This window comes from Borostomias antarcticus, assembly GCF_949987555.1.
Source record: "Borostomias antarcticus genome assembly, chromosome: 9".
Taxonomy (NCBI): Eukaryota; Metazoa; Chordata; class Actinopteri; order Stomiiformes; family Stomiidae; genus Borostomias; species Borostomias antarcticus.
Window position 1 is genome coordinate 15,651,431 of NC_140242.1, and position 26,828 is coordinate 15,678,258.

The 26,828-nt window shown below is 44.0% G+C and overlaps 1 protein-coding gene across 1 annotated transcript in view; it reads left to right on the forward strand.

The window, feature by feature from the left end:
• The window catches only part of LOC311312850 (phospholipid phosphatase-related protein type 4-like), a gene marked incomplete at both ends in the record, with an annotated part of 50,903 nt that overhangs the window by 17,832 nt on the left and 6,243 nt on the right, over positions 1–26,828 (forward strand). The window contains 2 exons of the mRNA XM_084442857.1: positions 14,131–14,260; positions 14,489–14,684. Of these exons, the coding sequence (XP_084298983.1) occupies positions 14,131–14,260; positions 14,489–14,684 (326 nt within the window). The remainder of the gene's footprint in view (positions 1–14,130; positions 14,261–14,488; positions 14,685–26,828) is intronic.

The window sequence follows — 26,828 nt, forward strand, 5'->3', positions numbered from 1 at the left end:
ACAATGGCGTTTGGCACAGAGTGTACCAGCCATGGAATGTCTTTATCTCATAAGTCTATGGAAGAGAGACACCGTTTCTTACCGAAAACTCAAGCCGACAGCCATACTCAGAGGTCAATCATCATAATTAGGAAATAGCTAACAGGATCATATTAAAAGGCATTTCTCTGAAAATCAACCATATTCAACACACTCTACAGGCGTATTTCTTTCCTGTCCTATACTAGTGGATGGAAGTGATTGATCAGGTGTGCTGCACACCGGATTCATCGCAATTGCTATCCAATAGTATAGGACGGTAAAGAAATATGCCTGTAGAGTTTCAGGAAGTAGTGGAGCTTGTGCAAGGAGCTGATTTGTTTTGTAATGCAAATTATAAATGTAGCCAACGGAAGTGTAGACCACGTTGCAGCAACATAACAAAGTCATATAAACGTGTTACTTTCTGTCCACGTTGCAGCACCGGCGACAAAACGTGCGAAATATACATCGAAATCACGGAAATCACAACGTTGTGTGCACATTGCAGGCACGTTGGACCTGCATGTTGCAGCAACTTGTGTGCAGATACCGCGTTTGCGTTGCATGCACGTTTAACTTGACGTTGAGTGGACCATACAAAAGTCTAAATTGCACATTGCTGCAACATTGTTGTGTTAGTAGGGCCATGACAACGAGAGCCGTTAGCCTAGTGTGTGAAGAAAGTGCTAAGATAGGTAGCTAACGTTAGCTAATAAGCTTATGTTCTGGTAACAACTCGATCTGGTTAGCTAGCTGCTAGCTAACGTTAGCTACCATTAACTAGACAGCTAGCTACAGTGCTAGCAACCAGCCAACTACTGTTCTGGTAAGCTAGCTGCTATAACGTTAGCTACCATTAACTAGACAGCTAGCGACAGTGCTAGAAACCAGCCAACTACTGTTCTGGTAAGCTAGCTGCAAGATAACATTAGCTACCATTAACTAGACAGCTACTACAGTTCTAGTAAGCTAGCTTTCGCTAGCCAGCCTCAACCACTGCACTGTTCTAGTGAGGTGGCGACTGTTTGCTAGCTTGCTAGCTGGCACACTTGCAAATACTTCCTGTCCAAATAAATACATAAAAATCTAGTAGCAGCAGCCAGGACGCATGTTTCCATTCTCATGAATGCTTAAATTATAATGTGCTATGCTAGCTAGCCAGTCCTGTTGACACGTCTTTTTAAAACCTTTATGTGCTGCTACCATGGAGGTATAATATAACTGGAGACGGCATTGAAAATGGCTGCCTATTCATTTCAATGAAAGTTGCTCACCGGCGCATGAAGCCATTTGACGTAGTGGCCAAAGCCCGGTATTGCAAGTCATGTCACGGCATGCGGCCCAAGAACCCTTATTTCCCATGTTAGTGGATGATGATAGATAGGGCTAGAAAAGGAAAACAAAATTTTTCTGGGTATCATTCAGCATCAGAGACCAATCTTATCAATATAAACTTTTAATTCAATGGGGTTTTGGGGTTTTTGAAGCCACCAATACCTGTATCGAGCCATTTAAACATGTGCTGTGCACGAGCCTCGGGGACGCGCTGGTCGCGCGTTCGTGAGTCCTGCGAACTCGGGAAAGCACGTGACCATAGGAAGACCCGCCCTACTCTGCCTCTGATTGGATAGGAAGTCATGTAATGACGTCGCTAACATTTGCTATGCTTTAGCAATGAAGCTTATGATCATGCTAATCAGAACGTATGTCTATGATGCAAATGATCATGACATGTGGTTACTTTAGGACATCGTTGGAAAAGATCTAGATGGTAAGTGGGTCAATGTTGAATAACTTAGCTAACATTATCTAATGTTACATTTCTTTATATTAACATCAACTATATTGATAGGCTAGGGAGCTATGCTAACGGTAGCTAATGCTAACGGCATAGGGTTAACGTTAGTTAATGCTAACGTTACGTTCGGAGGTCTCAGATGTATTTCAATTTTAACAATGTTGAGCATGATCAATGTAACATTGTTCATACATTGATTACAGTCTGTAATCTTGTCTGGCATTATTTAGCTATAGTGGGCTGATGCTTGCTGCTGCTACTATAGCATTTGCCACATTATACATCAAATTAATCAAGCATAGTGTTATTACCTGAAGGCATTATTACCATTGCAAGTAAGCATGCCATGTATATGCCATGCCTGGAAATCAAATTAATAGTGTAATTATTCCCCATCATAGCTCATTGTACACTGATATAATCATTCTCCTTGCCTTTGCTAATACTCATCTCTTTTATCAAACTTTGTGCTAGGAAAGAAATCTGGCTGTGATTCGTCGCTAGTGCTCATCCAGGCTGTTGTCATCTCCCGCCTGGACTCCTGCAACTCCCTACTTGCTGCCATCCTGCAGCGTTGGCCATCAGACTCCTGGAGAAAGCTGCTGCTGACCTGGTGTTCAACAGCCCCATGCTCTTCCACAAAACTTCCCTACTCTGTTCTCTGCACTGGCTCCCTGCGCTGTCCCATCCATTTTAGGACTGTGGTTCAAGCCTACAGGGCAAATGAACAGCTCCCTCCGACCTCCAGGCTGTGGTCAAGCTCTGCTGCCTTGAGGTGATTGGTTCCCCAGTTGCTCCAAGCCCCCCTACGGCAGATTGTAACGGCCATGGCTTTTTTCTGTCCTGGCCTCACAGTGGTGGAATGAACTGTGCACTGATGTCAGAACAGAGCCAATAATACACACTGTTCATAGTGAGCCTAGTTATTATTGATTAACTTGGACTGTTTCCTCTCTCCTTGTCAGTCATTAAAATATGTTCAGTGTTTCACAATACTGATGTATAACATTTCATTATTTTGTCTCAGACCATTTCTGAAACAATCATCAGTGTCAGTATACATTTCCCTCCAATGTTATTGCTTGCCCATTTTTAACCATTTAACTACTAGACTGTACAAACGAATTGCACAACTATAGTATTTTCTAGGTATAGCCTACTTCTCCACTTTCTCTTAATGTTGGTATGAAATGGCAGTCAAACTATGCAATGATGTTCCACACTGTTTCCACCCAAATTCCCAACAAATGTGGCCACCACACTGTTCAGGACATTCTCAGGTCTTGCTCTCAGGGATCGGTAAAAGAAAGGGACATGGTTCCTCCATAATGTGCTAAGGCTCTGCTTAGATCAAAGGCTTGGTCATCAGAAAATATCACAAAGACAGTGATCTAAAAACAATTAAAAACATGTCACCAGTGTATGCCTTAACCCTAGTCAAATTTCTAGTATGTGTGAACCATATACATGGCAGTAAACAGATCTTGAGTCATACAAACTGGAGGATGCTTGACCCATACAAACTACTTTAACTCAATTTCAATAAACAACTCCAAAATATGGCAGACAGAAGAGCTGAGCAGACTTGGTAGATGACTGGATGATCTTACAGAGAACCAAGGGAAATTGACTGGTATTAATGCTAAGAGTAATGAGGGATGAGGTGCAGCTGGGCAGAGTGGAGACAGGTGGCAGGTGATGCAGGAGATGGGAAGGTGAGTAGGCAACAACCAAGCATGAACAGGAACTGGACCACTGGCTCCCCTTGACTGTCCAACCCATCCATCAGCGCCAGCAGAGTGGACACGATAGAGCCAGAGAGAGAGAGACAAATGCAACGCAAGGTTAGTTTAGTTCCAATCGCCCATGTGCAACATCAATCAAGTACGCAGCCAAGCTGAAGAACCGAGTTACATCAGAGGCGGAGCGAGGCGGTGGCTCCGTGACAGACAGGCCTCACCTGTGTATCTGGTCCTGTCTGCTGGAGCATACTGGGGCCAGCCGGTCTATCTTGTGGAAGAAGATGAAGGAGGGTCTCATTAGGTTGACCTTGGGAGAGACCAACAAACAGCCATCACAAGCTCTCAGTCAACACTGAGGATGATGGTCAGGTGTCCTGTCCAATAATTATACCCCCCTCCCCCCACCGCCACAGTTGCCCCATTGGCTAACCTGGTCAAAGAGAAGGCAGAGCTGATTATGTGTTCTGATTCACCAACCCACTTGCTAAGGCAGTCAGCTCCTTTCCTTATAGACACCTTTGTGTTTCCCTGCCTACACTCGTTAGTCTGCACCCGCGCCACTGGGGTCTTGCCTGTACTTGGGGGACTGTAGATCAGAGCACTACACATCTGTAGGTGGGGGGGGGGTTGGGGGGAGTATGTGAAAAACAGGGACTTCACAAGACAGCTCAAATTAGACAAGACAGCTTAAATACGGCTGGGTCTTCATATGTTTACTGGAGCAACGTACTGTAGTGTGGTCTCACCTAGGAGGTTCTTCTATCAGGTGATCGAACACAGAGGGGTTGCTCTGCTTCCTGTTCACTGACTGAAAAAGCAATCACAGTGGGATTTAGTGACATCATTATGCACATCAGGAATTCATTATCTCATCTAGTCAGTCAAAAAATGATTTTGTCCTCACCAATAGGTGGCGCCTCATATCACTGCATTTATCTTTTAAAACAGCAAACACTATGTGTAAATAAGGTTTTAAACTTCATCAACATCATTATAAATAATCAGCCCCTATGGCTGGATACAGGCGCAGCAGAAGTCGAGGGTGACAGTACTAGGTTTTTTAGCTGGCAGGTGCCCGTCAGGCTCAGTGAATATCTGGTTGAACTGGTTTAAACTCAGTCCTCAGTATTAGTACTGCCCATGTGCACAATTGATTCGCTAGCTTTTCATTGGGATAGCTGGTGGCAGTGTTCTAGAAAGGTGGTCATGTGCGTTCCTAAGTCAGAGGACCCGGGTTTGAACCCAGTGTGGGCAAGTGTGGTGGAATCAATACACCTGTTACAATCGCAGGAATTTTATGGGAAGGAAGGGGCTTCTTTTTTCTTTCTTTTTTTAAAGGTTTTGTACCTTCAATATTAGACACTTAAGCAAACAGAAAAACACAAAACACAACTATAAAAGGCCTGGCTTGGTTTAAAGCCCACTCACCACGTCAAGGTGCAGGCCAAGAGTGGGGACACGACAATCACTAACAGACAAACCCTGACAAATACACATGTAAAGACATGTAAAGAAACACGTAAAAACATATAGACTATACATATAGGAGTAGGGAAGTTGTGTGGAAGAGCATGGGGCCGTTGAACACGGGATTAGCAGCAGCTTTCTCCAGGAGTCTGATGGCCAACGCTGCAGGATGGCAGCAAGTAGGGAGTTGCAGGAGTCCAGGCGGGAGATGACAACAGCCTGGATGAGCACTAGTGACGAATCACAGCCAGATTTCTTTCCTAGCACAAAGTTTGATAAAAGAGATGAGTATTAGCAAAGGCAAGGAGAATGATTATATCAGTGTACAATGAGCTATGATGGGGAATAATTACACTATTAATTTGATTTCCAGGCATGGCATATACATGGCATGCTTACTTGCAATGGTAATAATGCCTTCAGGTAATAACACTAACTATGCTTGATTAATTTGATGTATAATGTGGCAAATGCTATAGTAGCAGCAGCAAGCATCAGCCCACTATAGCTAAATAATGCCAGACAAGATTACAGACTGTAATCAATGTATGAACAATGTCACATTGATCATGCTCAACATTGTTAAAATTGAAATACATCTGAGACCTCCGAACGTAACGTTAGCATTAACTAACGTTAACCCTAAGCCGTTAGCATTAGCTACCGTTAGCATAGCTCCCTAGCCTATCAATATAGTTGATGTTAATATAAAGAAATGTAACATTAGATAATGTTAGCTAAGTTATTCAACATTGACCCACTTACCCTCTAGATCTTTTCCAACGATGTCCTAAAGTAACCACATGTCATGATCATTTGCATCATAGACATACGTTCTGATTAGCATGATCATAAGCTTCATTGCTAAAGCATAGCAAATGTTAGCGACGTCATTACATGACTTCCTATCCAATCAGAGGCAGAGTAGGGCGGGTCTTCCTATGGTCACGTGCTTTCCCGAGCTCGCAGGACTCACGAACGCGCGACCAGCGCGTCCCCGAGGCTCGTGCACAGCACATGTTTAAATGGCTCGATACAGGTATTGGTGGCTGCAAAAACCCCAAAACCCCATTGAATTAAAAGTTTATATTGATAAGATTGGTCTCTGATGCTGAATGATACCCAGAAAAATTTTGTTTTCCTTTTCTAGCCCTATCTATCATCATCCACTAACATGGGAAATAAGGGTTCTTGGGCCGCATGACTTGCAATACCGGGCTTGGCCTGAAAGCCCATGGTGGCTTCAATGCGCCAAGCTGATCCTGGGGGCTTGGCTGCTACTCACAGAATCAGCTGTGGCCCCCTCTGATCTAGACACCCACTCCTAGCCCCCAGAAGATGCTTTAGATCTTGAGTGAGTGACTGCCCTACTAACACAGTACGTAAAACTGACGGGACACATTGGTGTAATTGTGGTAACTTTGCGACGGTACCAGCAGCGGACCTAGCTGACACCTAGCTGACACTTGCCTTTTCAGTCGCAAAATAACCAAAATAGCCGTCCTCAAGGACAATGTAAGGGAACGTAGCCGCCACTGCTGCTTAAATCCGTAACTACGATGTAATTAAATAACGTGACAATGTGGTTACATCACAGTCCCAATCTGACTTTATTGGAAATGTGTCACAGTGGGTCAGAACATTTGTAAATTACTTAGGTTTTAAAATAAATTTTGAAGTCATACAGTTACAGAATTGTAATAATGAGGAGAAATCCTGCATGTCTGTTTTGTGTGTAATTTCTCATTTACAGTTAATATTAACACTAAAGATTTGCAGTCTAGGCCTAATGAAAATAATGATAAAAAATATGCCTATGAATAAAGTCCTAATTTTGCAACCTAAATGTGAGCAATGAACGCTGAGCAGTGAACGTAAAACAAAGAATACAAGGCATTGGGCTACTTTCTTAGGTGACACAATTGAAGAACTAGACAAACAAGTTACACACTCTGGTACAGTAGGTGGCTGTATGCACATTAAAGTTGTTTGCGATCCGCCACTAAACCCAGCGAAGAAGCAGAAAACGACGACGGGTTACACTTCCTTTCCGTTTGAAACAGAAACGATTGAGAAAGACCAACACGCTGTCTTTGTCCCCTCGACAACACAGATCTTGTAAGTATCTCAATTTCAATGTATACATAGCTAGCTATGTATTTTGGTATCGTCCCAGATAAAACACCAACGTTATGTGCAAGCTACCCTTTGTAATGATTATCTATATGCAGATGCTCTCTTTCCAATGTTAGCTAACTAGCTAGCCAGCTAACGTGATTAGCTTTTTTCTGTACATCATGGCTAGCTAAGTAGCCTACGTAAAATTACTCTGTCGCAATTATTGTTATAACTTTCGCTTTTGTGTAATTGTAGCTTAAATTATAATGTTGGCTTGGCAACTTGAGAATATTTCAGTTGTGTACACTATAACTTTTATGAAGTGTTGTCGTGGGCCATTGTTTCCTAATTACGGGCAATGATGGAGTCTTCTCGAGTCTAGCAGGCTCGCGCGAGCTCCTGCACGTTCATACTGTTTCATCGCTTGGAATAAAATGCGATAATTAGCTTACCCATTGATTTCGTATTAACCCACGACACCGTTAGTATGTGTTTGTTCTTAGGCATTCATTTTTCCGAAGTTAACGTTAACAGAATACTAGAAGCCCCAACAACGGAGCTAGGCTAGCTAGCAGGATTTGTTATAGCAGCCATCTTGGCTTTTTTGGTTACAGCAGCCATCTTGGTGGATTTCATGTTACTCTTAACTGTTGAAATGGTTGCTCATTCTGTCAAACGGGTAAAGAATTGTGTACTACGTTTTCACTCACATACAAATCCAAATGTTGCATAATAGGTACTCATGATGTGGACTACTAATATAGTGTCTTGCAAAATCTATTTAATTACTGAGTGTGAAGGGTGGTAGACATGTTGCCCTGTTCCTCTAAACGTGTCAGAAATCACGTGGTCCTGTGGAGTGTGCATGTCAGCCAACGAGAGGGTCACCCACCCACTCTCTCTCTCTCCCTCTCTCCCCTCCCATGCTCTCAGTTGCCAACCTCCCAGTTCTTGTTTGAACTGAGCAAGAAGCAGGTGAGCGGGACAGGAAGCGGCGCTAAGACGGGGACAGGCGTGGCCAGGGGCAGTCCTGGGACAGCACCACAGGCTCTGTGAGTCTTGTTCAGTTGAATGCCCTCATGAGTATTAACAGAAGAGCACCATATACATATGCACACATACACTCTAACATGTCGCTCTCTCCTCAGCTCAGCCCAATGGTCTCTGATGGTTCTGTCTGGCCAGCCCTTAGGTGGAGAAACACCTGATCATCAATATAGGCAGGCACACGTAAGTACAAATGCACATACGTTTCCATAGACGGGATAAACAAATGGGAATATTGATATTGAGTTAATGTTAGCGGTAGACATGTGAGATTCATAAGACGCATCACTGACGCCAGTGACGCCACAATATCAGGGAAATTGAGCAATTGCTTCCCTGTAGTGCAAACTTGCAAGATTCGCTCAGTTATTAACCCTTCTTGCCTTTTTTGTTGTTGGTTTTCTCTCTCCTCCTTCCTCTCTGTGCAGTTCTCCTGTGTGCTGAGCCGCTATCCCATGTATTGCCACTGCTGACAGGGTAGAGCTCAGCCCCATGCAGAAGTGAGTGATGAGGAGAGGGAAGATCATTTTCCCGTTTTTTTTCCCTCCAGTTTTAGGAACCGTCTCAAGAATGTGTTCCCCACTTTTATGCCTTTAAATCAGGGTTGGAGTATTCCAGGTGTGTGGCCATGGCCATGAACACCAGTAGAGGAGGGAACCAAGTGTCTCATTCTCTCTCCACAGTTGTGTGGTTGTAACCCCCCACTAGCTACATATTCATTCAATCTTTTTTTAACCTCGTGAATCAATTGAGAGTAAGCTCTCATTTACAATGACGTATAATCACTCTATATTTGAACTTGTACTACAGGTGAGATAATCCTTTTTAATGGTCTCTCTCATTCGCTCTCCTAGCTGTGATGTTAGAGTTGTGCAAGACTTGGGTGTTCTCCTGCTCTGAGTGCCCATTCTCCTATACCTCCCAGATCTACCTCCACAAGCACATCAAGAGGAACCATGACAACCTCTGTCTCTGCTGAGGAACACACAGAGCATTATGAAGTAGCCAGTGCCTTGGCGAAGGTGTTTGAGCAGCAGTCATCAATGGATAAACTCCCAAGACACAAGGAAGAGACAGCGCAACACGCGCTATGACTCCAGTGACGAAGGTAATATAATAAAGTGCATTCAACAGTCCCAAAAGAGTACTACTTGAGTTGACTAATCTGAGCTCATTTACCTCTACTATATGTTCCAGTGCCCAGGCAGCCGGTCGGCAGAACTCAGACCAGACCAGCGTAGCCAGGTGCCAGAGCCGGAAGGCCTGCTCTGCCAGTTATCAATGCAGGTATCCATGCATGTTTGTGTTGGTGAAATGTCTATGCATATTTGCACACTTACAGTTAACTCAGGACTTTCTGAAGACTCATGTACTCAGTTCACTAATTCGCTCATCTCACATCTCACTACTCGGCAGTAGATGTTCATCGCCCGGGTCCTTTGAGCCAAGGCGCTGTGAGCCCAGGCCCTTCAGCCCTTCAGACGTCCAGGCACGAGCAGCATGCATCAGCGATTAGCACCCCGGCCAGACCACGTCAGTGTCTGACATGTCTCATGTCGAGTTGATTCTTCCCCTTATGCCAGAATCACTACGCCGCCAGCACCATAGTTTCCTGCTCATCCCTTTATCCTCTGGTTTTCAGGTAGTTCTCTGATGCCATCGCCTGTGAGACCAACAGCTCCAGCAGTGTTGCCATCAAGCTCTGCAGATGCTGATATGCTGAATTTTGTGAACTACTTCATGCTGCATGTAGGGATATACTTTGAGTTGAATATCCATTATGGGACCGTACAATTACTTATAGCCACATCTGTGATTAATATCCAGACTTCCAGAGGATGATGTGTCAGCAGTTCTCCAGCGTCATGCAGAGTCTGAGGGAGATGGCACAGACAATGATGAGGCTGGAGCAGAGGCTGGAGCAGAGACTGTCCGGCGAGTCTGCAGACAGCTATCGGGGAGCAGTACTGGATGACCTGCACCCTGCTAAAACGGAGGAGGAGCTGCTGGTCTTGGAGGAGCAGCTGAAGGACAAGGATCATCAAAGGAAGATGGTGAGTAACTTCAGGGCAGAACTTTGTTCCTTATTTTTGCAGGGAAGTGTTAAGGAAATGTAAGGAAATGTAAAAGTAAATGATTGTCTTTATGTTTTGCAGACACGATATCTGAGTTCCATTGGCGGCAAAGATCTGCCAGATGTGGTCCGGAGGGTGCTGTCAGCCATTGCCATACACAGAGTGTGGTGTGTCTACAGCATCCATGGGAAGAGGGGGAAGAAGCCTCTGAAGAATATGACCCTCTACAATGTCATATTACGTAAGGGATTGTTCATATTTTCGCAAAATAATACATTGTCTTTGCTTCATGCCATGTGCATTGAAACCATTCCCTTTTTGGTTAAAAGGTGCAGTTATGGCCTGTTAGCCAAGCACCACTGTGACGGAGGTGTCTGCCCAGCTGCAGGAGATGCTGAAACATGCCCCTGCTCGATGCAAAAAGGTATGTGATGTCAGGCAGTTAATTTTCTCGTATCCAGTGACATGGCACGCTTCCAATGAACGTATGCGACTTGCTTTTACAGCCATTTCATTATGTCCTTAGGCATCTGCTCCAGCCCAGCTGACCTCCCCAGCCCAGCCCCTGACCACAGCTCGAGCCCTGACCACAGTGGAGTATTCAGATGAGGATGACCTCTTCTGCCCAGACCCTCGATTCAGATGTGGGTGACCCCCAGCCCGTCTCCCTAAACCTGCCTTTCCAGCCTGCCAGGATGGATGCCTTTTTTGTAAATAGTTTTTGTAAATTTTAACCTTTTTTTTGTGGGATACAACGGTCTGTTCCCGGTCTGCCTGCCACAGAATGCGCACTTTGTTTCATTTTTGTTTTTAGAACTTTAGCAATTGTCAGATAATGGGTTGCTAGCCAGAGCTTGTACATACTTTTTTTTGCTTTTCGGGCTATGCGTAATGTGACAGACCGTAAACCTCATCCTTGTAAATATGTATACTTTTAATTTGTAATGTACTTTGTGTAATAAAATGTTCTAAACTGTTAATGGTGTTCAGTCTTATATTGGTTTGTATCATAATGCTTGCTGCCATATCCCCATATAGCATTAATTCGTTTTTGTACTGGTAAATGCTAAATATAGCCAGTGGTACTGCAAATGCTAAATATAGCCAGTGGTACTGCAAATGCTAAATATAGCCAGTGGTCAGGGTTTAGTAAGTAGGTGACCATATTTGCACCGTGCGAAAAAGACGTGCAGACCAAGTCATATAAATACCTGTAAATCTAGTGTCAGCCAAGTGAGTTTATTACGGAAGTTCCTGCTCACGTTTTTTGCACGCGGCCGCAACCATATTTGCACCGTGCGAAAAAGACGTGCAGACCAAGTCATATAAATACCTGTAAATCTAGTGTCAGCCAAGTGAGTTTATAACGGAAGTTCCTGCCCACGTGATCACGTGCGTTCTTTGCACGCGGCCGCAACTTCTGAATGACGTGTCGTTCTAACGTAGCGGCTACTAATCGGCAGATCTCGCGTTTCCGTAAATGGCCGCGTAATTTCCGCACGTGGCGCAGATTAATCGTCACCTATAGCGGCCGTATGTAGAACGTTTGCGCAACCTGCGTGTGTTAGTAGGGTGGTGACACTGGTTGGCTATTAAACTTATTACTAAACTACTGTACTGTTATGAATAGCAAAATGTAGATGTAAGTTAACCCAGGATAAGATAGCCTACATATGAAACAGTTACATTACATAAAGAAATTCATGGTTAATAAATAAATAGTGTTAAGTTAATGAATATAAATTCATATAGTTGATTTCTTTTTAAAAACCTTTATGTCCTGCTACTCACAGAATCAGCTGTGGCCTCGTCTGACCTAGACACCCACCCCCAGCCCCAGAAGATGCTTTAGATGGTGAGTGAGTGAGGTAGACACTGGTTGGCTAAACGTATTACTGAACTACTGTACTGAATAGCAACATGTAGATGTAATCCAGGTTAAAGGTACCCCGAGGAGTTTATTTTTGGTTACGAAACAGTCTCATTTTAATGTGGGTGAATCTTCATTACCCACACTTGTTTATGTGTCCATTTTCGACAAATGTCGTTTCTTGTAGACCTACCTATGTAGTTTATTTTTAGATTATTATTTTGTGGTCGGGGCATCCAGAACTTCCTTGGAATGACGAAACGATTTACTGCAGTAGCCTACGCCGCCGACAAGACGAAGAATAATTTAAATATGACCGTTATATATTGTCAAAAGTAACGTTACTAGTAAGACCTTTGTAATTACCTCGTCGGTGGCCATCATTCCGTCTTCAAAACACCCGGCTTATAAACCTAAGTAATTTAATGTTCTGACCCACTGTGACACATTTCCAATAAAGTCAGATTGGGACTGTGATGTAACCACATTGTCACGTTATTTAATTACATCGTAGTTACGGATTTAAGCAGCAGTGGCGGCTACGTTCCCTTACAGTGTCCTTGAGGACAGCTATTTTGGTTATTTTGCGACTGAAAAGGCAAGTGTCAGCTAGGTGTCAGCTAGGTCCGCTGCTGGTACCGTCGCAAAGTTACCACAATACCACCAATGTGTCCCGTCAGTTTTACGTACTGTGTTAGTAGGGTAGGTAGCTAAGGTTTATGACATTGCGCGGGGAGGCTCATAGGAAATGTTTTTTTTTTTGTGGAAAACACTTACGCTTCCCGAAACTCCTAGTAGGGCCTTTAAGATAGCCTACATATGAAACAGTTACATTACATAAAGAAATTCATGGTTAATAAATACATAAATAAATAGTGTTGTTAATTCATCGAAATTAATATAGAGTTGATTTCAGTTTGAATGCTGATTTGTTCAGTTCGTTTTTTGTTATTTTAGAGAGGGTATTTGCTCTTGAAATAAGAGAGGCGTTTCTTAGCCAATCAACAGCCACCTAGCTCTACAGTGCTACATAGATTTATTCCCAAGTCTTAAGAAGACACTGTTCTGTTCTTACTGTCTACAGAGCCAAGTCCTAGCCAGTTAGAAACAGAGAGTGAAGAGGCTCATAGTAGTTCCAGTCATGAAACTGCTACAGACAGAGACAGTACACAAGTAAATGTCTATGGAGAGGTTAATTGGAAACAGAAAAATAAATACAAAATGATTCTTTAAGGGGGCCCAAAATTCCTAGCAACGGCCCTGCCTGAGGTGGGATCTAGCACTAGTCCTGGGGTGGGATCAAGTCCAGTCCTGAGGTGGGATCTAGCACTAGTCCTGGGGTGGGATCTAGTCCAGTCCTGAGGTGGGATCAAGGCCAGTCCTGGGGTGGGATCAAGTCCAGTCCTGAGGTGGGATCTAGCACCAGTCCTGGGGTGTAAAGCTGAGGCATGTACCCCAGGCCCTGGGAGAGCGGGCAGGAGAGATCAGAACATCACCACATATGAAAATGTTGATGGCAAATACTCTCCTCTGGGAGTATGTATTATATGTACATAACACACCCCTGCCCACGGGCTATTTATATCCATGTGTATATATACATATATATATTTGTATAGGTCAATTACATTCTGACTGGTGATGTAGGGCAGGTACTGGGTTCATACCTCAGTAAATCTGATGAAGATAAGAGTGAGCATTCTCATGTTATGGGCTGTTTGTCACCATTCAGACTGGCCTAATTTGGCTCTTTTTCAGAGATTGGGGTCTGAGATTTTAAAATAAAAGTTCACAACCATCCATGTCATTTATGGGAGACATATGAGATACTGTTGTGTTTTGTTCTAACTCGGGTAGGAGTAACTCGAAAAACTAAAGCCTTTTATGAGGACTTGTCGCTAGACTAAGAGGAGGAGGATGGAGGACAGAGCTCTGGTCCCAGTCCTGTCCAGGGCACCTCTGCTGACACAGGATGCATATCTCTGCCCTCAGATCATGGTGGGAGAGGGGATCCTGTTCTGCTGCCGCTCCTGGAGGAAGTGCGGCGTCGGGGCCGAGGCAGACCTCAACGCTGCCGGCTGCAGCTTCAACTCCTTCATACGGCGAGTTGTCAGGTTTGTAGGTGGGTTTCTAAACATCTCTCTTCTCTTGATCAGCTGGCCACTGGGCTGACGTGTGACAGTATTGGCTGTAGATGATTTTTAACGTGGGCAATGACGCCCGATTTCTGAAATGACATGGGATGGGTTTAAATCCAAAATGATGGTGTGTGTGTGTGCTTGTGTATGTTTGTGTGTGTGTGTTTGTGTATGTGTGTGCTTGTGTGGATGTATGTGTGTGTCTCCCGCAGGAGTGCATGTGTTCGGTCTGTGCGCCACGGCCATCGTCACTGACATCATCCAGCTGGCGACGGGATACCACGCGCCCTACTTCCTGACGGTGTGCAAGCCCAACTACACCACGCTCAACGCCACCTGCGAACACAGCCCCTACATCCTGGATGATATCTGCTCCGGCGCCGACCCCGCCCTCATCACCCAGGGCAGGTGGGACACGCAACCTTTCAACTTTGAACCTGTACTGGGAGCTCTGGGGGTCAATATGCTGGGGGTCCAGGTTGTCAAAAACGAGCATTGTCCTTTAATGAGGTCAGCTACAAGGAGAGAGATGTTGAAGCACAACATCTAATAGTTCCGTACAGTCATAGAGAAGAAAGTACTTCAGATTAATGTTGAAATATCAGTGATATCATACCATCGCTTACATAGCCCTACTTTAATAATTCGCTCCTCTTATTCACCTTCATGCTTCAGGACATCAATGTTATACAGTACTTCCAAGTATGGCATTAGATTATGCTCTGACTGGTCGGATTTCGCAATTTTGCCCAAGTCAAGCCCAGCCCATAAAATATGGGTTTTTATACATCAGCTGGTTCCAACCGCGCATTGTGATTGGCCAAGAAGCATTCAGAGCTGTGCCAATAACCACAATAAAGCACTCCCTCTCATGTTTTTTTTTTTAAAGATATTTTGTAGGGCTTTTCAGCTTTAATGGGATAGGACAGTTGAGAGAGACAGGAAACGTGGGAGAGAGAGAGGGGAGGACATGCGGCACAGGACCCGAGCCGGGAATCAAAACCGGGTCCGCCGCGCAAAGGACTAGTCTTCATATGGGGCGCGCCTTACCCGGTGAGCTACCAAGGCACCCCTCCCTCTCATGCTTTATTGCAATACTGTATGAACGTGAAAGCAAATATTGATCTGACATGATGTCGCGTTTGAACTTTGACAAGTGACTGTCGTAGCCTGCTAAGCTGAAGCCCATGCCTTTTCTACTGGCATGGTCACCTTCCCTCAACATGCATTGCTGAGGGAGGCACTACCACTGACCAGAAGAGGAACCTCCCACAGCAGTCTCAGAGCAGTTATCTAAAACCCGGCATTTGATCCTTCCCTCAGTACAGTCACATGATCTCATTTGATCGCTCCCTCAGTGCAGTCACATGATCTCATTTGATCGCTCCCTCAGTGCAGTCACATGATCTCATTTGATCGCTCCCTCAGTACAGTCACATTATCTCATTTGATCCCTCCCTCAGTACAGTCACATGATCTCATTTGATCCCTCCCTCAGTAGTCACATGATCTCATTTGATCCCTCCCTCAGTGCAGTCACATGATCTCATTTGATCGCTCCCTCAGTACAGTCACATGATCTCATTTGATCCCTCCCTCAGTACAGTCACATGATCTCATTTGATCCCTCCCTCAGTTCAAGATGTACAGTCACATGATTCCCCCGGTGCTTTTCAATCTCGGCCTCGAGAACAGTCCTCCTCAGAACAGACAAGATAGTTCAATTCTCCCTGAACCGCTTAACTCTCCTAATGCCCGGGGCGTCAACACGGCCTGCTGTCCTCGGAGACGGCTCCCAGAGCCCACGCTAATTAAACTACCGACCACGGGGGCCGCCGCCCGTCAGCAGCAGTGTGATCTGACTCTGTATAGAGTAGCTGTATAGATCACACCATGTCAACGAAGCCGCTGAGTCCGTCTCACATTCAGCTCACTGCCTCAGTCTTCTATAGATGACAGGATGTCCTCAAGAGCCTACAGCATGTTTGTCATGAAAGTAAATGTTTTGAAAGGAGCAAATTGTTTGGTTTTGGGGGTGGGTCCTCTGGAAGCTGTGTTTGTTATCTGTTTGCTAGTCTCGCATGGCCAGACCAAGCCCCCAGGATCAGCTTGGCGCATTGAAGCCACCATGGGCTTTCAGGCCAAGCTCGGTATTGCAAGTCACGTGACAGCATGCGGCCCAAGACCCTTATTTCCCATGGTTTGTGGATTATGATAGATAGGGCTAGAAAAGGAAAACACAATTTTTCTGGGTATCATTCAGCATCAGAGACCAATCTAATCAATATAAACTTTTAATTCAATTGTTTTTTTTTGTTTTTGAAGCCACCAATACCTGTATCGAGCCCATTTGAAACGTGCTGTGAACGAGCCTCGGGGACGCTGGGCGCGCGTTCATGAGTCCTGCGAACTCAGCGGAAAACACGTCACCCGCCCTACTCTGCCTCTGATTGGATAGTTTTAAGGAAGTGTAATGACGTCGGCTAACATTTGCTATGCTTTTAGCAATGAAGCTGCTATGATCATGCTCATAGATATGAACGTATGTCTATGATGCAAATGATCATGACGTGGTTACTTGAGGACATCGTTGGAAAAGATCTAGAGGGTAAGTGGGTCAATGTTGAATAACTTAGCTAACATTATCTAATGTTACATGTATTTATATTAACGTCAACTATATTGATAGGCTAGGTAGCTATGCTAACGGTATCTATGCTAATGGTAGCCAATGCTAACGGCTTAGGGTTAACTTTAGTTAACGTTAGTTAATGCTAACTTTACGTTCGGAGGTTTCAGATGTATTTCAATTTTAACATAATGTTGAGCATGCTCAATGTGACATTGTTCATACATTGATTACAGTCTCTAATCTTGTCTGGCGTTATTTAGCTATAGTGGGCTGATGCTTGCTGCTGCTACTACAGCATTTGCCACATTATACATCAAATTAATCAAGCATGGTTATTGTTATTACCTGAAGGCATTATTACCATTGCAAGTAAGCATGCCATGTATATGCCATGCCTGAAAATCAAATTAATAGTGTAATTATTCCCCATCATAGCTCATTGTACACTGATATAATCATTCTCCTTGCCTTTGCTAATACTCATCTCTTTTATCAAACTTTGTGCTAGGAAAGAAATCTGGCTGTGATTAGTCGCTAGTGCTCATCCAGGCTGTTGTCATCTCCCGCCTGGACTCCTGCAACTCCCTACTTGCTGCCATCCTGCAGCGTTGGCCATCAGACTCCTGGAGAAAGCTGCTGCTGACCTGGTGTTCAACAGCCCCATGCTCTTCCACACAACTTCCCTACTCCGTTCTCAGCACTGGCTCCCTGCGCTGTCCCATCCAGTTTAGGACTGTGGTGGAAGCCTACAGGGCAAATGAACAGCTCCCTCCTACCTCCAGGCTGTGGTCAAGCTCTGCTGCCTTGAGGTGATTGGTTCCCCAGAGCGGGGAAGAATCACAATATTAATTTGATTTTCAGGCATGGTTATACATGGCATGCTTACTTGCAATGGTAATAATGCCTTCAGGTAATAACAATAACCATGCTTGATTAATTTGATGTATAATGTGCCAAATGCTATAGTAGCAGCAGCAAGCATCAGCCCACTATAGCTAAATAACGGCAGACAAGATTACAGACTGTAATCAATGTATGAACAATGTCACATTGAGCATGCTCAACCTTATGTTAAAATTGAAATACATTTGAAACCTCTGAACGTAAAGTTAGCATTAACTAACGTTAACTAAAGTTAACCCTAAGCCGTTAGCATTAGCTACCGTAAGCATAGCTACCGTTAGCATAGCTACCTAGCCTATCAATATAGTTTACGTTAATATAAAGAAATGTAACATTAGATAATGTTAGCTAAGTTATTCAACATTGACCCACTTACCCTCTAGATCTTTTCCAACGATGTCCTAAAGTAACCACGTCTTGATCATTTGCATCATAGACATACGTTCATATCTATGATTAGCATGATCATAGCAGCTTCATTGCTAAAAGCATAGCAAATGTTAGCCGAAGTCATTACACTTCCTTAAAACTATCCAATCAGAGGCAGAGTAGGGCGGGTCTTCCTATGGAGACGTGTTTTCCGCCGAGTTCGCAGGACTCATGAACGCGCGCCCAGCGTCCCCGAGGCTCGTTCACAGCACATGTTTCAAATGGGCTCGATACAGGTATTGGTGGCTTCAAAAACAAAAAAAACCAATTGAATTAAAAGTTTATATTCATTAGATTGGTCTCTGATGCTGAATGATACCCAGAAAATTTTTGTTTTCCTTTTCTAGCCCTATCTATCATAATCCCCAAACCATGGGAAATAAGGGTCTTGGGCCGCATGCCGTCACGTGACTTGCAATACCGAGCTTTGGCCACTACGTCAAATGGCTTCATGCGCCGGTGAGCAACTTTCATTGAAATGAATAGGCAGCAATTTTCAATGCCGTCTCCAGTTTATATTATACCTCCATGGGCCAGACGCATACCAACGCTGGAGAAACGTCTGGCTGGACTCATCACCTTTCAGAAATAGGGGGTGGGGGGTGGGCACTATATAAAGCATAACCGGTGGGCAAACATGCAAAGACGTCCCTATTAGACAGCAAATGTTGTTAAAGGAGTAGTAAAGGGAAAATGCATGTTTAGCCCTGTTTTAAGGTTACTTATGATCATATAATATGGTTCAGATAAAAACGTTGACAAAACTAGCATTTTCGAGAAAGTTGATTGCTCTACCCGCGTTTTGGTCATACAATGGATGTGGATGGGCATCTTGAAAAATCATTCAAAAACATGTTAAACTCTCGATTTCAAAGACAAGAAGCTCACCGAGGGTGTAATTGGTGTCCGTTGGTGTTCTGACATCAAATTCGCCGCAAAGTATGAATCCTGTAGGGTTTTATTGATAATTATGAAATCCATTGACTTGTATTGATGCGACCGTTGTAGATGTGTAGACTAATCCGCAGAGGTTATTCAGGAAGCGGAACTACTTACGGTAGTGTTATAGAATTTATATCTGGCCTCAAGACCTTTCTATTCCAAACACCTTAAACCTTTGTTCTCTCTCTCCTTTTGTAATTCACCACCTCCCCCAACTGTTCACATAGCTGTGCTAACCTACAGAATGGCCTCCAGGAGGCCATACACCTAGAAATCTGTCTACACCAGAATAACCATCCTTTGTCCTTTTGTCTCCAAGAAATTGCCGCCTTTTCTCATGTCACATGTCTGTATTCTCGGCCACGCCTGCCATTTCACATGACGTACAATGGATTAGCCAATTACATCCTGGAAGTGCCGTACCTGTGTTTTGCTTGAATATAAGTCAGCACAAGATCAGGAGGCTTCACTTCTTTGGATAAACCACTCATGTTGCGTTGTCCAGGAAGTCCTTGCGCTCGTATGTTTTCTCAATAAACAAGACTTAACCTTTTGAGCGAATCTTGGTAAATCCTTTTTGACTAGATCAGTTAAAATCCATTACAGTAGCTATTGTTTATGTTAGCTAGGCTAGCTAGTTTGCTCACTGCTCACGCTACTCTTTAGCTCACAGACAAGGAAGCCCTAGGCTACAGTTCAGAAAACGCTTATCAAAATGGTTGATCTAGAAGAGTATGAATTTGATCGCGAGGAATTAGACTTTGATGGCAGCGCTTATCGTTTCGAGCCTGAATATAGTGAGGAGGAACTACAGCAAATGGAAAAGATGGAGGCTCGCCGAACCGCAGAGCCAGAGACGGTCGATGAAGCTGTCGCTATACCACGAACCACGGGTGTTTGGTGGTGTGCTTGCAAACATTGCCGACAGATGCCCACCGAAGAGGAAAGTTTGTGCTGTACCGAGTGGGACACCTTTTGGCAAACCTTTTGGTCTATGAGTCTGACTCCTTGCCTGTTGAAAGTGAGTCCTGCTTTTGCCACTAGTATTTATGTCCGAGCGAATAAATCTATTTCATGCTGTAAGACCACTTCTTACAATTCTATTTTTCTAAAGTTAGTCTTAGCAAAGGGATTGTTATTATTATTAAGCTTCAACACACACACACACACGGGCGCACACACACACACACACAGCTGGCAATAAGAACTTACTTCATGTTCTTCCACTCGTTCGTCTTCTGTCGTTCCTCTATGTAAAGTCGGAACAGCATCATGTTTGAGGAAGACCCTTTTGGGAGATTTCTTCGAGAATAGCCTAGGCTTATAACATTTGTCCTCAAAATGCAAAGCGCACACACGGTGATCTAAGACCCGAAGAACATCCACGGGTGTGTTTACGTCCAAGTAAAGAGATTCTAGCCACAACTTCAATCTTGCGTGATCGTTGTAGGGAATGTTATGGATTTTAACTGATCTAGTCAAAAAGGATTTACCAAGATTCGCTCAAAAGGTTAAGTCTGGTTTATTGAGAAAACAATACGAGCGCAAGGACTTCCTGGACAACGCAACAAGAGTGGTTCATCCAAAGAAGTCAAGCCTCCTGATCTTGTGCTGCCTTATATTCAAGCAAAACACAGGTACGGCGCTTCCAGGATGTGATTGGCTAATCCATTGTACGTCATATGAAATGGCAGGCGTGGCCGAGAATAGAGACATGTGACATGAGAAAAGGCGGCAATTTCTTGGAGACAAAGGGACAAAGGATGGTTATTCTGGAGTAGACATTTCTAGGTGTGTGGACCTCCTGGAGGCCACCCTGTCTATGTGAACGGTTGAGGGAGGTAGTGAATTACAAAAGGAGAGAGAGAACAAAGTTTTAAGGTGTTTGGAATAGAAAGGTCTTGAGGCCAGATGTAAATTCTATAACAATCCCCCATTTGTGCCTGACCAGGCACATACAAATATAATATAAAAATCCAAACACAAAGTGTAAACATTCAGCTATGCTATACATGTGGAAAGGAAATAATCTCTTCTTGTCCACTAGGTGGCGCAGAGTAAAAAAAAAAAAAACTTTATTGTGAAATATTTAACAAAAATTAGATTATTTTCTTTCCACGTGCAAATCACGCACCAACACTCCCTTGTTTCAGAAATTTGACAGGAAACAAGGTAAAAAAGATGACATGGTTACTAGTCTAAAAGTGGACAACCATTCACCAAAAACCTTGATTTAAAGTTTGACAGAAACAACGTAAAAAGATGACATGGTTACCAGTGTTAAAAGGGCAAAAAACCTCTTGGTCAATTTAGAGGAAAAACCCCCCAAAATAACTCTTCAAACTCATTTATCAACTCATGTTTCAACCATTGTAACTCTTTTAAACAAATATGATATTTTTTCAAGATAATTTCAAAGTTCATTCACTCCTGTTGTGAACAATCGAATGTAATTTCCTCTTCTGGATCATAGCTTCCATGTTTGCGTCTCTGAATGTCCAATGTAGGTTCCAGTGTGTGCAGGGTTAGAGGTGCAGTCATTGCTGTTGAGCTTGTCCACGTTGTCATAACAACAACCACGAGAAGGAGGTGACCGGCAAGGTCAGTCTCCGATTGCTCATCAGAGGAGAGGACAGTGTGGCGACGACCGGCAAGGTCACTCTCCGATTGCTCATCAGAGGAGAGGACAGTGTGGCGGTGACCGGCAAGGTCACTCTCCGATTGCTCATCAGAGGAGAGGACAGTGTGGCGGCCCACTGCTTTGCCCTTGAGATCTCTGGTTCGGCTGTATGGACCGTCCTCTCAGCTACTTTTGACAGCTATTGCACACAGGCCTGAATGCCATGGTCCTGATTGTTCCATCTTTGACGGGTAGGTTCACCCCGCTACTTCTACTTCTCTTCCATGTTTTCTGGCCTCTTCTCAGGCTGCTCATCTGCTCCTTGGTTTGGGACGCAACGGCTCTCATGGACCCACAAAGTTCTCTCAGCTACTCTGGCAGCTGTCTGCGTGGTGAGTTGAATCTGGTATGGCCCCAGGTCGCGGATCAGGACCCAATGGCCTGGTTGAAGATGATAAGAAGAAGCCCTCTCTGGCGTCCGGAATGGTCGCCTTCCCTTAGTGGGGACTTCATACGGGGCAGGTCGGCAATGTCTGAGAGACATGGGAGGAGAGACCTGTGAATCCACAGATGAGAGAGACAGCATAGACACAACAAAGGAGAGCAAGAGGAGAGTCCTCTGGTCTGGTCTGGTCTCCCTGTTCCCCTCTTTGGTCAGGAAGCCCCTCTTTGGTCAGGAACGGTTATCAGCAGTCTGTTGAAGATACTCAGAAACATTGTTAAGTGCAAGTCACATTCTATCATCTCCTCTTCCTGGCAGGAGATGATCCTGCTTTTGGGAAAAATGGTGTTAGTCAGTCAGGAAAACTTAAACAGGGTGTCTGTTCAAGTGTCGTTAGAGCCAGTCGGGCTCGTCAGTCTATGTAGTTTGTCAGTGGGGACCTAGCTTTTTTCCATTTACCGAATCGGACAGTAGCAGGGATCTAGGCTCTGCAGTAGCCTACAGTGACATCAGGGGCAGTGTAAGAATTACTTTAACACGCCCAGTCCCCAGTCGTGATCAAGGCAATTGGATTTTGCTCTTAGAATTTCTCTCGCGATTTTAAGTAAATAAAAATAAAATAAAAACATTCTCGTCTCAACAAAACAACACCCCCTAAGGGTGAAAACGAAAATTCCCTGAAGTCAGGATAAAACAGAGATGGGGGAAAAAATGCATTACTCAAATAAAATAACACTAAAATGAACTCGCTTCATTAACAATTAACAAAATATCAATTATCTCAAATTCCCCTATTCTGCATTTGAGGACAGAGTTTTGGGCACGCTTCGGACAAAATGGTCTCTTCCCTATGTCCTACTTATCTGTCGCTCACGGTGAGTCGGTGACATGGCGTTGGCCCTGCATCCCACGAACCAAAGGTGTCGCCCATCTGTAGGGAAGCAGGCCGGTAACCTCCATCTCCAACTCCGGTCCCGTGCCCGTCTCCTGGTTCGGCATTCACCCATCACTCCCGGAACGACAGTCGTCTGTAAAAACACTCAGAAAAACACTCAGACCCGATGAATGTGCCTCAAACTATAAACATGAGATATTTTACATAAACATTTAAAAATATATATATATTTGGGTTGTTCGGAGATGCTGTATTCAGATTAAGACACTGGCAAACATCATCTATCCTCCCACCATCATGCACAAACCTTACGTCCTCAGCTACATCTGTCTTACCTCTTTATATACCTTAAAAATGGGTCTATATTGGCTAGTTAAAATCTACCTTGTGGGTTGTTCAAGGGAACTCCAGCAGGTGGCGCTGAAACCCAGGTTTGAGAATTCTCCATTTCTTTTATCTTGCGGTAACTGACATTCTCTAATCCATTGACCAACTTTACCACAATGAAAACATGTATCAGGTCTGTTTCCCTTCCTGTTTTCCATCCTGTGATCTGTTCTGTTTCTAACACTACGGTTCTTATTGTTCATGTGACGGCCCTGTGGTCGTTGTTGGTTGGGAGCAGACGGAAAAACAGAGTTGGGAGGCGGGCCAGCAGCTACAACAGCGGGTGAAACAGTCATAGTCTGGGAAGGATGTGTGAGCTCTGAGTGCAGAGTTGGCATGATAGAGTTCAAAACTGAATGACTAGGAGGGGGAAGGGACTTTGAATATTCATCTCTCTGATTAACTTCCTCAGCTACGCTTCTTTCTGACTTGAAAAAACACTCATGTGCGACTATTTCCCACTTCATGAATGCATTCCAATCTATCTATTTCCAGGCTCCCTTCCTAATCTAGTCATCTCAAACGCCTGTAACTGAGCTCTAACAGTCGCTAACTCGAGAATCGAGAGTGTACCGGACAGGGAGAATATCTCGCCCATAGCGAAAACTGCACCAAGCATCATCCCAAAACCTTTGCGCAACAATCTTAGCTGGGCCAGACAGCGAACTAGTATTGGTATTCATAATTAACACAATACCCTACACCCTATAATTCAAAACTAACGATGAAAAGAAACGTATAGTTAAAACACCCAAAGCGGGAAATAAACAAAGGAATACAATTTCGAAAGAACCAAAGACACATTAAACCACTACATAACTCACCCAGCAACTGGTCCTTTGTTGTCCCTCCGGCTCGGGCGGGATCACCGGGAGAGCGGAGTAGTTGTTGTTGTTGTTTCCTTTGTCTCCCAGACAACCAGCTACCGGAAACCTAGCAGTTATGATTTATGGCAGTCGAAACAGTGTCGAAAATGTAAACAATACTTACATTGATAATAGGCGCGCTTAACAAATACAAGGCAATAGCCGAAGCTCAAACAGTAAACAACAAAACGAACAACCCCGTGTAGGGACACGGAACACAAAGGACGAACAAAGGCCCACGTTAAAACAAGCAAAAAAACATATGCCTGCCCGGCTGAACCACCAGCCTCTTGGTTGGAAGCTAAAACTCGTTTAGGCTACACCAACCACCCGGAATAAAGGGGAAAACGTTTCTCCAAGAAACGCGGATCGGACACTACCAAATCACTCCCAGTAGCAACCTTCGTTGAGAAAACATACAACGGCTTGCGGTTTTAATTTCACCCGCGACCGGCCAAAGGGGAAGCCCGTTCTGTGCCAACTTTGGCGCATTGACTCAACACCAACTAAACCGTTCTAACTGCAGCCGATAAACAACCTAAACTGTACATCAATTGCAGGGGAATAAATGAGTCACAAGACCAAAATCACACTGCTACTGAAAGGCAAAACCCCTAGTAACGAAACAAGGACGAAGTCAAAGAACAATGCAATATCATATATCACTATTGTTGAGTAACAACTACTTAGTTCGAGCCCAACCACACAATTCGAAATGAAAACAAGGCAAATACAACTCAGAACCATAAGAGGGTTCGTTCAAACGTACCTGTGAGTTCAAGAAGCCAGTGGAAGAACTGGGGAAATAATCTCAGCATGCGCTCTGGCGCAAGAGAGAAAATTGACTTTCCGAGCCCACTATGGACCGACACGTCTGTCGACCAGTTCATCCACTGGAATCCCGAAGCAACACAACAGGCAGTCCTCCCATTTCGTCATCCCCGTCGCCAATTGTAATGGATTTTAACTGATCTAGTCAAAAAGGATTTACCAAGATTCGCTCAAAAGGTTAAGTCTGGTTTATTGAGAAAACAATTCGAGCGCAAGGACTTCCTGGACAACGCAACAAGAGTGGTTCATCCAAAGAAGTCAAGCCTCCTGATCTTGTGCTGCCTTATATTCAAGCAAAACACAGGTACGGCGCTTCCAGGATGTGATTGGCTAATCCATTGTACGTCATATGAAATGGCAGGCGTGGCCGAGAATACAGACATGTGACATGAGAAAAGGCGGCAATTTCTTGGAGACAAAGGGACAAAGGATGGTTATTCTGGAGTAGACATTTCTAGGTGTGTGGACCTCCTGGAGGCCACCCTGTCTATGTGAACGGTTGAGGGAGTGAATTACAAAAGGTGAGAGAGAACAAAGGTTTAAGGTGTTTGGAATAGAAAGGTCTTGAGGCCAGATGTAAATTCTATAACAGGAAGTCTATGACGAGTTACAGATGAACGGATTTTGCCACAATTGGCAACGGCACAATAGCATGTCAATGTTGAGATACCAAACAAACGAGCCTGTCTTGTTGTTGCGGCTAGCTTTTCAAGGAGGGAAGCAATCCACGGACGTCGCCTACTGCGAGATCAAGGCATTGCGCAAGATCGGAATCAGTTAAAGCGGAAGTTTACACACGTATGTGCTGCGACTAAATATTTAAATGCTAAATATTTTTAAAAAGCCTTTCCAGATGAACTAGAATCTTACTTTATGGCGAATTATATGCCAGAACGCCAACTAACACCTAGGTGAGTTTCTTGTCTTTGAAATCGAGAGTTTAACATGTTTTTGAATGATTTTTGAAGATGCCCATCCACATCCATTGTATGACCAAAACGGTGGTAGAGCAATTATCAACTTTCTCGAAAATGTTAGTTTTGTCATTGTTTTGATCTGAATCATTGTATATGATCATAAGTAACCTTAAAACAGGGCTAAACATGCATTTCCCTTTACTACTCCTTTAACATAATAGCTAGAACTTACACGCTGAAAATGACACGTTTATATAATATTATTTCTGGTAGGAGGGTTCCCCTATTGTTGAGTAAAATAATTTACTATGTCATAGGTCAATTTTCAAAATAAATCTAAGTTCAAAATGGTTCTAAGTTCAGAATAGTTCAAAGTTCAAAGTCCAAAATGAAAACAAGTTGAGGCACACAGAAGTCCAATGCGATGACTTTATTGCTTTTTCAGAAACAAAATAGCAGTAGCTATTAATTAATCAAAATAGCCAGTGCTTCCCGGCTTCCTTGTCTTTGTGTTACCCCTTAAATAGTCTGCCACCTTCCCCCCTCTTTCTTGACCACAACCCAATTTCCAAACCTCATCCCTACTTTGGCACAAATCCAATGGTGTCTAATATGCCGACTCAGCACCAACCTATGCCAAAATATGTCCCTTTAGTACGCCATTATTTCCGGCAAAGGGGGGGGGGGA